Below are 15,916 nucleotides of genomic sequence, written 5' to 3'. Positions count from 1 at the left end.
TCCCACTTCAGTTTCAAAACCTACCAGGTGGAAATGCTGCAGTTGGTTTACTCCTTCTGTAGCGTCAGTCTGAAAGGTATTTACAAAATTACTGATGGCAGAACTATAGCAGCAAAAATCCTTGCCCAATTATTTATTTAGCGGACAAAACTGAAAGGAGATCCTTCTGTAGAAAATTGAGCTTGCTTACTTTTAAGCACAGATCTAAGTGACCTTGGGTAGTGACTAACCCTTGAACTGAGACTGCAGAATGCAGCTAATATTATTACTATTATTATTATTATTATTATTATTGCCGTAAGAAGTTTCAGTCTCTTTTGGTTTGGCTCACAAAATGCGGAATATACAATGGAAGGTTGTATAGGATCTGTCTATTACCATCATCTGAATACGCCTCTAATACAATTACTTCTCCCAAATCAGTTTTAAAAAAATATCGTGCCAAATGTGAAATGTCATTACAACCCCCTTGTGGTTAATATATTATTGACAGCAGCAAATTGCAGAGTGGTCTCTTAGGAGTCAAACTGCAGAGAAAATGCTGCTGTTTATTAATGTGTTCACAGTGTCTCAGGTACAGAAGTGGAGAGGGGCAGCGCGGGGAGCCCCCACTCCCACCAGCGACAGTGCTGCGTCTCTGGTTCTTGGTGCCCAAGCTCTCCATGAAGCCCAGATGGGGATTCTGATTGCTGCTAATGGGAAATGTAATCATTCACTTTGATTTAAAATTGTTCTGTTTTTTTTCTGATAGGTGTATTACATGTCTGCAGTTTAGCTACACGTAGCATACAGCTCCTGTTCAAACAAACAAATCCCAGTTAACCAAGCTGGGGGGAAAGACGGTTCGGTGGGGGGGAGTGCGTGTGGCAGAAAGAAATCCAATTATTTCAGCATTTCCATCTTTTCATAAAGATTTCTGTCTTTCCTGTGTATCATATAACTCGTTTCAGCGCTGACCATGCATTTTGTCTCTGCTGGAGCAAGCTTCCTTGGGATGTGAGCACATCCCGTATTTTTCTTCTTGAACTTACTGCACTGGGTTTTCTTTGTGTGGATATTTCTTAGCTCCTGGTCTAAGTAGTTTTCATTCCACATGGCTGTCATGGCCACACACATACCAAACGTATGTGCTGTTTAATAGAATCGGTTTCTTCCTTAAGGATTTTCCCAGGTATAAGGTGCATTTATTTAGAAATTTGCAATTAGTCAGTGGGGTTTTTTGCCATTCTCTTCTAAATGGATATTTCCTTTATGCAGACTTATCAAGATTCCTAGCAGAAATACTCCTAGGGTTGCTTTGCATTTAATAGTGAGGATATGTGGTTTGAAAGTTGTTATGGTTCTTTTGCCTGCTCTACTTTCAAGTAGCTGAAGAGAATCTGTTCTGGGATTTTTCACCAATGGTTGATTTACTGTTTGATTTTACTATTTAGTTTAAGCTTTGCTTTCTCAAATAAAGGTTAATGGGTTAATATAATCTGTGATATTTAATAGCCCCACAATGTCAGGAATGTTGATTTCTTGTAGAACCAGAGGATTTGAGGGAGAGAAAAAAACCCAGAAACCCCCAAACTGATATGTAGACAGAGTTAAACAATTTCCTCACCCTTCCTTAGTGACTGGAAATTTAACTAAAGTGTTGTTAAAAAACCCCACATTATCTCAAGCTCGACTTTGTTCAAAATCCTTCCTCAGCAGAGGCTATCACCATGTCAGGCTTTCAGAATTCTATTGCTTGTTAAAATGCTGTAGAGCAAGGGAGGATTTATGGGCAGGGAATTGCTGCTGACTGCCACAATGCTAGGTTTATGTCTCAAAATATTGATTTTAATTAGAAAATTGAGCCTCAGTTCTAGAAATTGAACCTGCTACTTAACAAGGCTCTTACTTCATAGCCTTCAGACTTTACTGCAGTGCACCATAGCACTCTTTGAGTGGAAAAGTTAAAAGTGAAAAGCCAAAAGAACCTCTACTGAAAGTGAAATTACGTGTTGAAGACTGCGAGTAATCTGTACTACCCAGTTATCTACAGTCTCTTAGTTTTGCTTACATTTTTAAGTCCTTAAAACTGAAGAGTTAGGAAGAGCCAGAGTCCTGTGATATTGCAGTGAATTAGGTAGAAGGCTGGATAAATCTGGAAGAGGGCAGGGATGTTTTTGCTTTTGGAGCATTGTTAAAATTGAGTGAGCCAATGTGTAAGCCTTGTAGCTTTCCAGAGATGGCCGAGATCCCATTTTGCACAGGAGCCTCCAGCAGCCCATGGGCCAGAGGTTGAACCTATGGTAAATAGATTGTTGGAGCTGTGAGATCATCCTTGCTCTTTCATCTCCAAGCAGAAAGGTCATGCAATGTGCCAGGGCTTTTTCTGAGCTTTGACGTAAGTGAGGAAGGAGGGCATAAGGAAAATGTGTTTTTTGGGGAAGGTGCATTGGCTGCTATGTGTTAGTGGTGTTAGATTGCATTTCCTTGCTGGCAGCGTACATGTGCTGGGAATGATTTAACCCTGGAAGAGTTCAGAGGGGGCAAAAGGAGAGCAAAATATTGTCAAAAAGATGCGTCCTCTATAGCATGGACGAAGGGAAGGAAAAAAGAGAAAGGAAGAATTACTAGTCATCAGGCTGTTCGCCACTGATGGGCAGAAGCATCCCAGATATAAAATATGTTTTTTATTGGTACTGGGTTCTGCAAAACCAGTCTGCACCTCTCTGCTTCAGTTGCTTGTACTGAGTCGCTTGGGGGAATTTGCAGAAGAGGGAGGAGTGCTGGTTAGGCAAGTGATACTTCATTTTTGTTGAACTTTTTTGTGGGTTTTGACTGCTCTATGTTGTAATATGTGTAGTTCCCTTCACTCTGAATGGCACTACTAATTTCTCTTCTGGGTGATTTTTCACATGAGGGCTAATCACACGTTTCTATAAATTATATTAATTTAACTTATTTGCCTAACTGTTGTTCTGCAGTGAGTAGCACGGATGTTCTCCAATTCTTGGCTATGTGGTCTTGCTGCATTTGGAAGCAGAACAGAGACATCTGAAAAGCATTATTTGGATTATGCATGCTGGAGCATCTAATCTTACCTTTAGGATCTGGTTCCTAAATCATGCTTGTTCTCACCCGGGTGCAGTGAGCATGTGTTCCCCAGCATGGCACTGCCTGTTATTATGCAACTAAAGTTTAGATATTCTAATATCACAAGTACAAAGTAAAATAGAACTTCCCTCCCCCAGCCAGAGCTGCAGGTCTCAGTCTAGGTCCATACTATTTTTTACATAATTTTTACATAATTATGCAAAATAATAACTATTATTTTGTAATTTTATTTATGGCTTGGAATATAGAATAAAGAATAAAACCAATTTTTTTTTACTTACCAAACTGTTATTTTGGTTTTGAAGTCACAAATGGGTGATCATTGTGCACTTTCATGTCATTCACTTTCCCTGGAAAAGATTTCTAATTGTGGAAGATATTTTAAATCACTTTTTGTCTTTCTTTCTGTACTTCCAGAGTATGATTTCATCCATTGTAAATAGTACATACTATGCCAATGTGTCAGCAACCAAGTGCCAGGAGTTTGGAAGATGGTACAAGAAGTACAAGAAGATTAAAGGTAAATTGAATTTTTTGTTACTTTCCAAGTTCTTGAACTTCTGCTGACAGTTTGAGATTATGTGCTTTAAGTGAAAGTGATAATAAGCTATAATAATATTAGTGAATTTGTCTACAAAGCGGGCACAGTCACAGCACATTTGAAATTAAATCTGATAGTTTACAAACAAGCCTGGCATGAAAACACAGGCCACTTAAAACATGCTTAAAATATCCTATTTAGCTGTGCTGAAAGATGAACTGTGTTTTGAATTAAGCTAAAACATTTTGGCAGAAAAAAGTTCTAGTATCTCAGGATTTAAAAGTTAAATTGCGATGTAAGTTACCTTAATTGCGTGTTGTTTCTGAAAGTTAAAAACCTGACTTTCTAAGGTACATGTGCCCTTGTTCTCTGTTTTCAATACCGCAAAGTGTACTGGCATTTCTGCCATGTTTTATCATATGGAATCCGGATACCAGTGGAGGATTTAATACCTGATTGTTAGGAGACACCTCTAAATAACAAGGTGCTGCACTCACTGAAGTTAAGATAAAAATAGCCCATTGTTTGGTTTTTTTCTACAGTGAGATTGTATTAGTTGTTTAGCAGCAAATGCCTGGGCAGCAAAATTATTCTAAGTTCATCCCATTCTCAACACTGAAATGTCTGATCACCTTCTAATGGTGTATGAAATGGTGTGACAAGTTTCTGTCATGTGTAGTTTGTTCTTTTATTTTTTCTTTCCTTTGGGAAGGGACTTAGATGTGCACTGGTCCATTTATTTTAGTAGGATTTTTTCTAAAAACTCATGTGCTTTGAGCAGAAGTTTGAGGATAGTCAGAAGCTTTTCCATAATTCCAACTGGCTCTTCTCTCCCTAAGTGTCCATCAGCCTTGGAAATTGGCTGTATCTTGTGATAGGTTTTTTCACAGTTTTTCTCTCTGTTACACCACTGAAGGGAAGATTCATTGTCTGAAAGAAGGCATAGACTATTATTGTTGTTTCTGTCTGTGATGCTTTCAGTAGCCAGGAAAATCATAACAGAATTCACAAACATTATGCAGAAATGGGGTAATGTCATGTCCTTTTTGAGAAACCATTGTATTTTTAGTTGCGTGAAGATTAGCATCTTTCAAAGAGAGTCTGCTGTCTTTTCTCTTAAAAGGCTGGCATATATGAGCTATGAAGGGTTGCTTGCTTAGTTTCCTTAGGACAGACCAGAAATCTGCATAATAATACCATAAAGAGTCTGCTGCTTGAGTTAGGAACACATGAAACAAAATTGCATAAAACATCAGAACAAGTTCTGAGGCATCTGGTTTTCCTCTGCACATCTGGCTTGTGCAGAGCATACCTGTAAGATGCTCATGCCTGGGCTGTGCAGTGATTAGATTTTCACTAGGGGGGAAAAAAAGGAATGTTATGGAAAAATTATTTGTGTCTAGAAGGAAGTTTGTTCAGGCAGAAGTGGGGTAACAATGCAGGCAAGGAAATGGAGATGTTGTTTTTCACCTACTAAAAGGTTTAGGCTAGAAGTAAAAATGTTGATTGGGTATTTTAGTATGTGGTTACCCTCATGCCAAATAAACTGGATAGTTTCTTTTCTCTCTAAATTGCCATTGTGTGACTCAGAAGTGTTTCTTTTCTCTAAATGGTGTCTCTTAATAAAAGAATTTATTCAAAGTGTTTTAACGTATCCTTTTGGTTAAAAAACAGTCAAAGGAATCAAACAACTTCGAGGTCACAACCATTCACTTTTACTTGCTGTGCTGGAAGAACAGAAATGGGCTTTTCTTTCCCTTTTTTCTTTTTTTTTTTTTTTTTTCAAAACTGGGCAAGGGTGCCAGTTGCAGAGGCACTGGAAGCCCTTAACTGTAGTGTTCTTAACTGCAGAGATGCTACTACAACTTCTGAGTGTTTCCAGCACGGTGCTGTCTTCCACTTTCTTTCATTCTTAGAGCATTGAATTCTTTATGCTCTTACTTTTTTTTTTACTTAGTAAGTGCACAGTTAAATTGTTAAGTGCAGTAAAAGCAGAATGAAACCTCAATCAAAAGGTCAAGGATCCAAACCTGAAGAGTTTTCCAGATAACTGTATCTGTGCTATTCAGAGACACAGCCAGGCGTTGCTGTTTGGAAGTGTATGTGTGTGTTAGTAGGAGGAGAAAAAGGAAGGTTAAGGTATGTGTGAAGTAAACACAAGCTGCTATAAAGCAGTTCAAGTAGTGTTGATTCATCAACCATATGAGTGGGAGAGAAAACAAAGAGTCTGTGGCAGGTACAGTGGTGCATGGAGAATAAACAGTCATGCAACTTCAGAGCAGTAATCTAAACACCCTGCAAACAGGAATACTTCTGCACTTCTTTGGGTGGTTTCAATTTCTCATAATCTCTGTTTTCATGATGTTTTGTTTCTTTTCTGTAGCCAAATATTCCTGCAGGACAGCTCAGTAAGTGTGCAAAATCAGTGACTTGAGTTGACATGCTTCAGTCATCATATACTCCTTTAATAATAATTTTTAAAAAGGACTTCCATGAAGGTGAATGGATGATGCAGCAATCCGTTTTTTGGGTTGTATCTGGATAGATTGGGTAAAACTATAATCTGGTGTCTTTGGAACCAGCACCCATATCCTTGTGTAACTCTAGAGCTGGTTATTAGAAAGTAAAAACAAAAACCAATTCACATGAGCTGTGGTAAATACAAAATAAGAAGGGGCTTCAAAATAACATTATTGACGTTGCAAACTAAATGCAGCCTACAGTGTTAAATGTGTTTCCTATTATCTACTAATGTCTGTTTTAATAAAACAGTGGGAACTAAATGGTTGCTTCTTAATCAAAACCATGATTTCCTAAACATAAGCTATGTGATTCTGTTACAAATTGCCACATATAGATCTCCTAGGTCAAACTTTTTTCCTTTCTCATAGAAATAAATAAACAGTAAATTAATTATACTCTCTGGAAGATCAAAGTAATTACAACTGAAGCCAGGCAAAAATAAAAAGTTCTCTGGAAAAAAAAGAAAAAAAAAAGAAAAAAAAGAAAAGCATCAAGTTGCTGAGTGTGTAGTTAATGTTTAAATAAATATAAAAAAGTGAACAATCAATAATTTGATATCATTAGCAACAGATGTAAAAGCTGTACACAAATGTAATTGTATCAAATCTCAAGTAAACATTCTCAGTGTGCATTCCATTGAACTCACCAAAAAGACAGCTAAACTATTTATGCTCGTAATTTTAAAAAAGTTTTCAGTTAGTTCAGCTCAGCATGGCAATTTTGTCTTGTGTCAGGATGATGCTAGAACAAAATTCTGCTGGAATATTTTTCTCCCACCCTACCCCAGCCCCTTAAGGTTTTAAGACATTCACAGTTTACTCAGCGGCACGAGGGTTAGTGCACAGACACACTTGGGAATTGGCTGGCGTGAGGTTGGAGGCTTTTTGTCTCCTCCTGACTCTGAGTCTACCACTTGGGATATGTGTGAGGACATGTTGGAGTTTATAACAGGATGTCCACTCTTTATTGTCTCCTTGGGATACACATATCTATTTGAAGGAGAGCTTATATTAACGCGGTTCTAATGGAATGTGGACAGTAGGTGGGAATCAAAAAGCTGCCGTGGATTTTCTCTTTCCTTCATGGATGTCTGTAATCACTTGAGGTGGTAATTAAGCTATCTAGTTTGTATTGTAATTTTGTTCAGAATATGCACCGTGTATTGATTTAATATTAGTATGTGAAGCCTTTTTAAAACTCTTTTTATTTAATTCTTCTTTTTGTGGGATATAAGGCCTTTTAGTACAGAGTTGTGCATATGTGACAGGTTTTAAGTATGTTTAAACTTAGAAATGCACAATTTTAATAACTGCTTAAAAGGCTTGCATTGCTTCTAAGTTTGATTAACAGATAGATATAGAAATAAAAATAACACTTTGTAAGTAGCTATATACATGTATATATATGTATGTATGAAAAGAAGATTTTCAGAACCTAGCTGTGCAATTCAGATAATTGTCAAGGGATCAAACTTGTACCAGTTACCCTACTTGTTGCCCGGTGTTTTGGGTCTGTAGCATTTCGAATGTTTTTTAGCTGTATTTCTCAATAGATATTTCACTTTTAAGTGTCATGCTTTCTATTTTTATGAAAAGGACTATCACTGTATCAGAATTTTTTCACAACTGAAAATCTTAACTGGTGTGAATATTTTGCTTTTGCCTGATGACACAACTTAGCTTGGTGGGAGGAAGTTAGGAAGGCAGCGAGAAGAAATAAATACATTGTGAACTTAAAAATAAAAAGACATATTTTTTTTGTCTACATTTGAAGAACATTTCATCTTTGCTCCTGCCATCAATGTCTGTCAAAATATAGCTTTCTGTGGATGTGAGTTTTGAGACTGTGGATGTCTCAAAATTTTTGTGGAATGATGAGGCTTTTCAGTTTGAAGGAGGAGGGCTCAATTATTTCTATCCAACAGACCAAGAACTTAAGAAAAAGCTTTCATAGCTTCCTTAAATTGAGAATCTGCTTTGGCTGCTCTTTGATTTTTCCAATACTGATTTGTTGTTTGTGTGCTGTTTTATTCTTGAAAGTATGTTTTCTTACTTCCCATAATGGATAGACAGAGCAATCTATTTCTCTTTTAATGTGTTCCTAGAGGCCATTGTGGGTTGAGAGAGGTTAGAAACAGGATTCAGAAGGGCTCCCAGCTTTCTTATTTCCAGGCTGAAGGAACTGAGGATTGTGGCACAGTGATAATGCCAGTGCGAGTCTGGGGAAAACTGTCATTATGTGCTTTGAGGAATAGTTTTTAATTGTTCCTCTGAAGCAGATGTTGTGGAAGCTTCATGAAAAGGCACATCAGATCTTTCCCACACGGTGTTTTTGACTTTTAAAAAGATCCTATTTATTGATACCTGTGGATTTATTTCTCTTTCTCTGTGTATACAGAGTGGTTTATATGTGTGAGATAGATATATATATAGATATGTGTATATATATATATATGCATGCATATATAGATCTTGACCTTTTGGAAAAATGTTAAGTTTTTTAAGAAAATACATTTCATGACTTGTTTGGATATTAGCTGTGGCTCTGGCACTAAATCTGTTAGGGTCATTCAGGTCAACTGTGAGGCTCTTGACATTACTGTAATTTTTCCTTTGCTTACTTTTACACTTCTGTCTGTGTATTCATTTCACTAAAAATAGGACTTTCCCCACTTTCTTAAATAAAAAGGAGGAAAATAACATCAATCACAGGCGAGGTTGTCAGCATCTAGGTAACACACATGACCTGAGGATCATTTCTGACTCAGAGACATCCTCTTAGTCTGTGGCCTGCTGTGCTATTTTATAAGGAGAATAGTTCATCAGTTAGCACTGATGATGAGGAAAAAGTGGCATCTGTCTTTAAATATAAGTTAACAGTGTCAAGATTCAGCAAGAATTACAGACCCCTTGACTGCTGTTTTCCCCACCCACATGAGCATTTTGGATTTCAGCAGTGTCCCTGATGTTAAGTGCCAGTTTGGGGGATTTGTGCATGTGCATTGTTAAGAAACAATTTACCCGCTGCCGTGCATTCCAGGGGTGTATGAGTTGTGGCCCTCTTGGCTATTCCTCTCTGTAAAGAGAATTAAAACACACCCTTCGGGTTTATTTTTTTTTACTTAGGCATAACTTTTATCTAAAGTAAATGCATATATGAATTTCAACTTTGCAGAATGTCTTTCGTGGCTTCTGGCTGTTTTGGAGCAGTGGCTCTCACTGTTAACAGTGCCTGTGCTGTGGCAGAGGGATATGTGGATTTAGCTGAATGCCTTCTCCTGTGCCTGTGTGTGGCTGGAGCCTCAGCCAGTGCTGCTTTAGGGAACATAGGTGAGACAATAAAAGTTGGAAGCCCTTCTGTGGAGAAACTGCCTAGCCATTTGTCCTGTGTCTTGTCCATGCCATGCTGACCAAACCTGCTCAAAAAATGTCACTCAACTTTATGTTTTTAAAATGTCTCCTGTTGCCAATACAGTGATTTTCTCAGTGAGGACCAGTTGTGTGCAGAGCCTGGGACTTCTGCCCACAACTTAGTAAACAACGGTCATCTTCATTTTCTAAAAAGCAAACATGTTTTTGTTTTAATCTGCAGAATCTCAGAATTCATTTTATTTCGTATTTAAAAAAAATTATTTGTGTGCTTCCAAACAGTGACATGGTAGCTCAAAGGTAAAAAAATTTTTACAAAGTAAGCTTTAGTGGAGATTAGTTTGAAATAGGAAGATAACTTGAAGTTTAGGTACAGGCATAAGCTTTCCTTGTGGGAAAGCTGCAGTGTGGCTGTTCCCATGGATTTCATAGAGTATATAATACTGGGAGCAGAATTGCATTCTCTTCACTTGAAGTATCTGAAGAGTTTATATCTCTGCCTTAATGATGTTTGCTTTCTGTCTCCTTCCTTTCACCATCTCTGATATTATGAGTTAGGAAGACGTGTATGTATTTCCCATAGGGATTTCACAAATGACTGGGTATTCTAGGAGGTTTGCACCTCCCTTTTGAGGTACCCACAAAAGGTTAGTGCTTCTGTCACAGTAGTTTAACAGGAAAGGAGATATTTTTATATCAGATGAGAACTTCAATCCATGTAAACCAGCATTCCCTGTGTTTCTGTCAGACAGCTCTAAGTAATGTTTTTCCTGCTTCTCGTTTTCCATTTCACCTGGCCAATATTCTTGCATTAGACTTGGTGGTCACTAAAGCACCTTCAGTGTAATGCTTTTCTCTGCTAGATGGATCTGGCATGTCCTGTTGACAAACAATGTTAACCTGAGTATGAAGAATTACGAAGAAGTTCATACTTCTGTGTGCCCTCTTGAGCCTTCACAGTAACCCCAAAATAAATCTAAAAATAAGATGATGATGCTTGTCTTCTGACAAGCATCTTTGGAAGCGGTGCAGTCCAGGGACAGCCCATGGGAAGAATATGACTTATTTTGTTTAAGCATAAGTGACAGAAGACATGTTAGCATCTCTGTGTCCCAAAGGGTGACCTGGATCTAGTCCTGAGGATAAAGGAATGAGAAGGTCATCTGCAAAGAGAGAGTCAGCAATGTTAGCATGCTCTGCTCCATTCACCTGAGACTGGTGCTAGTTAAAGGCCCACTTTTAATGATAGTTCTAAGTAAAAAAATAGTGATTTGTGCTTTGGTGGGAACTGAACAATTTGCAACAGAACAAAGAACAGACAATGGCCTTTCCTGTCTGTTTTCCATTAGGCTTGGATAAAGGCCTTTGCTACCCACAGCCAGCAGCCAAACAATTTCTGTATGTGCTCTATAGCTATTTTGAGGTTATGTGCTATCCCTCAGGAGTAGAGGAAGGGAAAGGTTTTAAAAGTTACAACTTCTTGTCAAGTCTACCTCTCCTGTCAACCTGCTTTTTCTCCAGTTTTGACTGCAGGAACAAATGGCCCAGGCAGAGATCAGGCAGTAAAGTCAGTGAATGACTTTGGGTAAATATGAAGATTAGATGTTGAAAGAAAATGAGACTCCTCAGACCAGCCCTCTGCACTGAAGTGGTTAAGTGAGCTGTGATTAAAAGAAATAAGTAATTATCCTAATTATAGATGAAAAGATACAGAATTACGACTTTAAAAGCACCTCCTGTGCTCTGGAGTGTTTCTGTTATTTACAAAGTGGTAGTTCATTATTGTGTAGCATAAGCAAGAGGGCACCCTCTGGGTATAGTGCACAGCCCTGGCTCTCCAAGGCAGAGGGTGGTACTGTGCTGGAGAACGCTTCGCCCCCCAAGCATGGCTCCAAAGTCCAGGTCTTGCTCCAGTGAGCAGGATGGTGCTAAGCCAGAAGAAATTGTGAGAACCTTTCTGTCTCAAACTTAGTAGGGTATACCAGAGTTCACAGAGCTCTCCCAGCTCAGCCATGACCACTGCTAGAAATGGCTTTTATGATCACCAGGTTTTAAATAATAAATAAAACAAAGAAGCAAACTCTGAAGCACTGGAGAACAGCCCTGGGTGGTGACATCCTGTCACAATTGAGGCATGGCAATTCTGCCGGCTAGTAACTTATTACAAAACATTTCTTTACCAGCTTCTTCCTACTCTGGGGCAAAGTGCCTGTATGCCTGTGGGACTGAAAAGTTCCGGCTGCGCTGGGTCATGGACACTGGCGCGTCCTCTGTGTCCCCGCTGCAGTGCAGTGCTGGGAGACATGTTACGCTCTTGCTCTCCCTGCTGCATCCCTTATTGTGCACAGGAATTTGGTTTCCAGTGCTGTCAGTCAATTCAGTGCCACTCTTAAGCCCTAAATGCCCCACGGGCTGTTTGTCAGAATGTTCCTATTAACAACTCAGTGCAAATAAAGTGTGAGGGGAAGGGAAGGTGGAGAAATAAATCTTATTTTAAATCTTTTGAGCTGGTTTTATTTTAAATGGAAAGTTGCATGCAGACCACCCCAAGCTATTGTGCTGTGGGCTGCGTCAGCTGCTTGACTGTGCAAGGAAGATTGGGGTAGAGGTTAAGAGCATCACACAGGGGAAGGGTGCACTGAATTCCTTTTGTGCTGTATTCAGGAAGTTTTAACTCAGTATGGAGTTGAAATACATTGACGCACATGGTAATCATTACAGGACCAGAACGGAACATTGAAATACAACAATTTGCTGCTCCCATTCTGGGGATTATGTTGGTTTCTGACTGTCTTGTAGAGGTAGTGACGTTGTAGGGAGGTATAGAAAAATGAAGGGCAGATGCTATCCTGGAGTGCTCTGGGAGCTGATTGCTGAGCTTAGCATAGTACCTGTTATCCAGACACAGGTCTCTGCCTACCTAGTGATTTGCTTCAGAAGGGTAGGGGGCTCTGCAATATGACAGTACTGTTGTACTTGGTGTAAATGAGCTCTTCAAGCAAAGAACTGCAGAACTGTATACCAAGCATGCGATGCAATGAGAAAAGGAAAACACTGCAATGTCTTTTGCTGTGGTCACACCACAGATGGAGGTAGGTAACAGCCTTCTGAACCAGCTTTTGTTTAACTAGCACAGGCATCACTTGCTGAAGTAGTTTATCAGCAGTACTTGAATGTAGACAGCACACATCCATGGAACCCCTTCCTTCCCAGTTTAAGGTCCTGCTGGTCTGTCCTCACTGCTTTATATTCCAATCAATATATTCAAGTACCAGCCAGTTCATGCAGGACTACAAGAGCTATAAATATATCCCTAGTTTGAGTGGAACAATAGTAAACAAGGGAAGGAAAAGGGGAAGGCTCTAATCAGGTATGAACGTGGAAAATGGAGGATGCAAATGGAAAAGTCCTGTCTCAGGAAGATCTGAGGCAGAATGTTGGTGTCACAGCAGCTTTGTGGCTCCTACATCCCTTTTTTCTTAGAGCGTTGCTGTCAAGCTGGCCTGTCTCACAGGACAGTGCCAGTCTCCATCTTGAGGTTGTCTCAGTCTTGCTCCTGTTCAGCTCTGTAGAACCCTACCAACCCATAGTTACCAAAGAACAACAGGGAATCAGATATGGGCAATGCGTTAGAGAAGGAAAGAGTCTTGAGCAGTTGAGTAATGCACATTTTTTCCGTACAGCGTAACTGCTAATGGTAACCTTTTATTATTGAAGTGGTTGGAGTGACTAGAATCTGGTTTGTTTATAGGGAGCACATGCATGGCTGCATAGTCTAATGTGATCGAAAAAGGAAACTGATAATAAGGGAAAAATGGAAGCAAGTCAGGTGATGTCTCTGTGTAATTCCAAGTAGCACTTCAGAGATTAACAGCCTGGCAGCCTTTTCATCTTAAACTTTATTTTTTAGGGGTTTATAACTTGGCACTGAAGTCAGGAGTGGGTGGAAACTTGGCAAATGTGGTTCAGCCCAGAAAGTGAATGTTATTTATATTTATTTCTCACCAAGTTTTCAAAAACACTTGGTTACTGTTTTTGTGTTCTAACAAGTAGTAATTTGTTGGTTTCAGTAACTTGTCCTTTGTGTGCTTCTTAAACTACAAATAGTTCAGAATTTATTTCAGCTCTTCTAAAACTCCTAGTGGAAGGACTCTAGATTTCTAGAGATGTAAATGATGTAGCATGATGCTCCAACTATTTCATGTACACTGAGCAACATCTTTATTGTACTTACACCTGCCAAGTAGCTATGTCACCTTTGGAATAGTTACATTTGGTTTTGCTGGCAACTGTGTGTATGTAATGGCATTACTGAGGTGCAGGCTTACTGCAGAGAGGCTGAGGAGGCAATAGTATGGCCATGTGGATTCTGAGTCGCCCGTGTCACAGAACGTGATCTGGGGCTGTGAAAAAGCAGCCCTCTTCCCCACTCCCCTGCCACACATGACATCTCTGTATTGACGCCAGGTCAATGACAATCCCTGGAATTAGCACTGCTTGTATTTCATACTTCACATTGAGTTCATGTCTGTTCCTGATGCCAGAGACTAGAGGTATAGAGCTTTCTGTACCTGATTTCAGGGATGCCTATGGAATATCAAGAGGAGCAGCTTCTGAATAGGGATTTTCAGTATTTTCAGCAAACTGAAATACTGCATTATGTATCTGACAGCCTGCGAGTAACACAGCAAAATGGTCATTTGCTGACTATAGTGTTTGTGTATCACACGTATCGCATTGCATTTCATAGTTGAAATACACCGCACGAGTAAGCACTTACTTAGAAATTTAATCAGCTTCAAGCATTGGCTTTTGTGAAAAAATTGAATTAATAGTTTTCTTACAAATTAATTTTTATTTTAAAAGTTTTTTAAAAGCAATTATTTCATAGAAGATTAAAGATGTTATGGGGTTTTCCTTTAACAGAATGGGACGAGTGAGCTAAAATTTCTTACAAGGAAATCCTTGGTATAATTCACCTAGTTGTAAAATTCAGTACTTGTGATGTTCCAGAGTGACAGTTCTAAAGATAGTAACTGTGTGTTTGTGTGTGTTCAAGGCATTACTCCCTCTCTGTCTCAGATTAACTCTGGATGGTGAAAAGAGCTGTCTTTCTATTTAGAAGGAAACAGAGCAAGTCATCAGTAAACTGTTGTTCTCAGTATTAACTGTGTAAAGCTTCAAAGCTTTATATAGATTAAATTTTTTTAAAGGGTTCAAAGCTTGGTACAGTTGTTAATAATTACACAAGTCATAATAGTATTATGGCATTTATGAAAGAAAACCCTATCTTATTATTTGCTGAGAGCAATACAGGGATGAGGTAGTGGTTTTCTAGTTGTATGATATACATCCCTGAACACTTTTATATCACATCAATATATAAGTGCCTATCCAGCTGCATGTAGTGAGGCTCATGGAATCTGCAACCAACTGTAAAATGACTTCTGATTACTTAAAATTATCTAAGTAGGAGTTATATTTATATACTTTATAATCTTCATTTCCTATTTCAAATAGTACTTCTAGAGGAAATTTGTGTTTGTAATATGTGCATTTAGTTTTGCAGTAACATGAAAAGATACTGTGATATTGCGGACATAACACATTTAACAGAGACAATACATATCAGTATATAAAATTACAGTATATGCATTTTGTGTGTACTGTTTCATTTTTTGTATCATAGTGCCACTTAGGGATTGCAGGTCTCTGTTGTGCTAAACAAAGTTTTTTTGAAGAGTGAGGCCACTTCCTCTTAAGTGGGCATTCATGCAGAGGTGCTTTAAGGTTTCTGGACAGACTCACAGTGATGAGGCTTTGACTCTAGGAACCATTGCTTTAGATATTTCTCATGTGTGAATTGCACAGTTTTGTAATATGCTTTCACCTAACCAACATGAGTCTGATGTAGTGCACCTGGGTGAACTGAGGCTACCAGATAGCTTTATCCACATACAGTGTAAGGTCAAGTTTTTGTTGGAGAAGATAATAGTTGCAGAGTTTATAATGAGAAGCTGTTCCATGATCTGCACAGGGAATGGTCCAGTTTCCATGGGGTTTGTGTGAGTGGATATTAATTTGAGTTTCTTGCCTTTACCTAGATGCCAGTGATTCTGAAACACTGACCACTTTTAAAAGTTACTCAATTTTCTGTGACAGATTCAAATGTTAGTGACAGTATCAGTGAAAGTGTCCAAGCTTGTTTGTTTAGGAAATGAGGCTGGAGAGGATACCTGCTACTGGTTTATAAGGAGGCTTCCTGGGGAGTGGATGAAGCTTGAGAAGTCCACAAGAATGTTAATAAATGTGACTTTTACTCTATGTTGCTTTTGCTTATGTTTCTGTGAAACTTCTATGCAAGTGTAGACTTACAAAGTAAAGCAGGTGCTGT

The 15,916-nt window shown here is 38.8% G+C and overlaps 1 protein-coding gene across 3 annotated transcripts in view; it reads left to right on the top strand.

Annotated features, from left to right (window-relative positions):
- Nucleotides 1-15,916, top strand: part of SATB2 (SATB homeobox 2) — a 227,519-nt gene that overhangs the window by 157,724 nt on the left and 53,879 nt on the right. For all 3 annotated transcript variants that reach the window (XM_027678203.1, XM_027678202.1, XM_027678204.1), the window contains one exon: nt 3,508-3,610. In XM_027678203.1, the coding sequence (XP_027534004.1) occupies nt 3,508-3,610 (103 nt within the window). The remainder of the gene's footprint in view (nt 1-3,507; nt 3,611-15,916) is intronic.

Source organism: Neopelma chrysocephalum, unplaced genomic scaffold, assembly GCF_003984885.1.
Source record: "Neopelma chrysocephalum unplaced genomic scaffold, ASM398488v2 Primary Assembly neopelma1_44, whole genome shotgun sequence".
Classification (NCBI taxonomy): domain Eukaryota; kingdom Metazoa; phylum Chordata; class Aves; order Passeriformes; family Pipridae; genus Neopelma; species Neopelma chrysocephalum.
The sequence above is the reverse complement of the archived record's forward strand: the minus strand, read 5'-3'. Positions and strand labels throughout refer to the sequence as shown.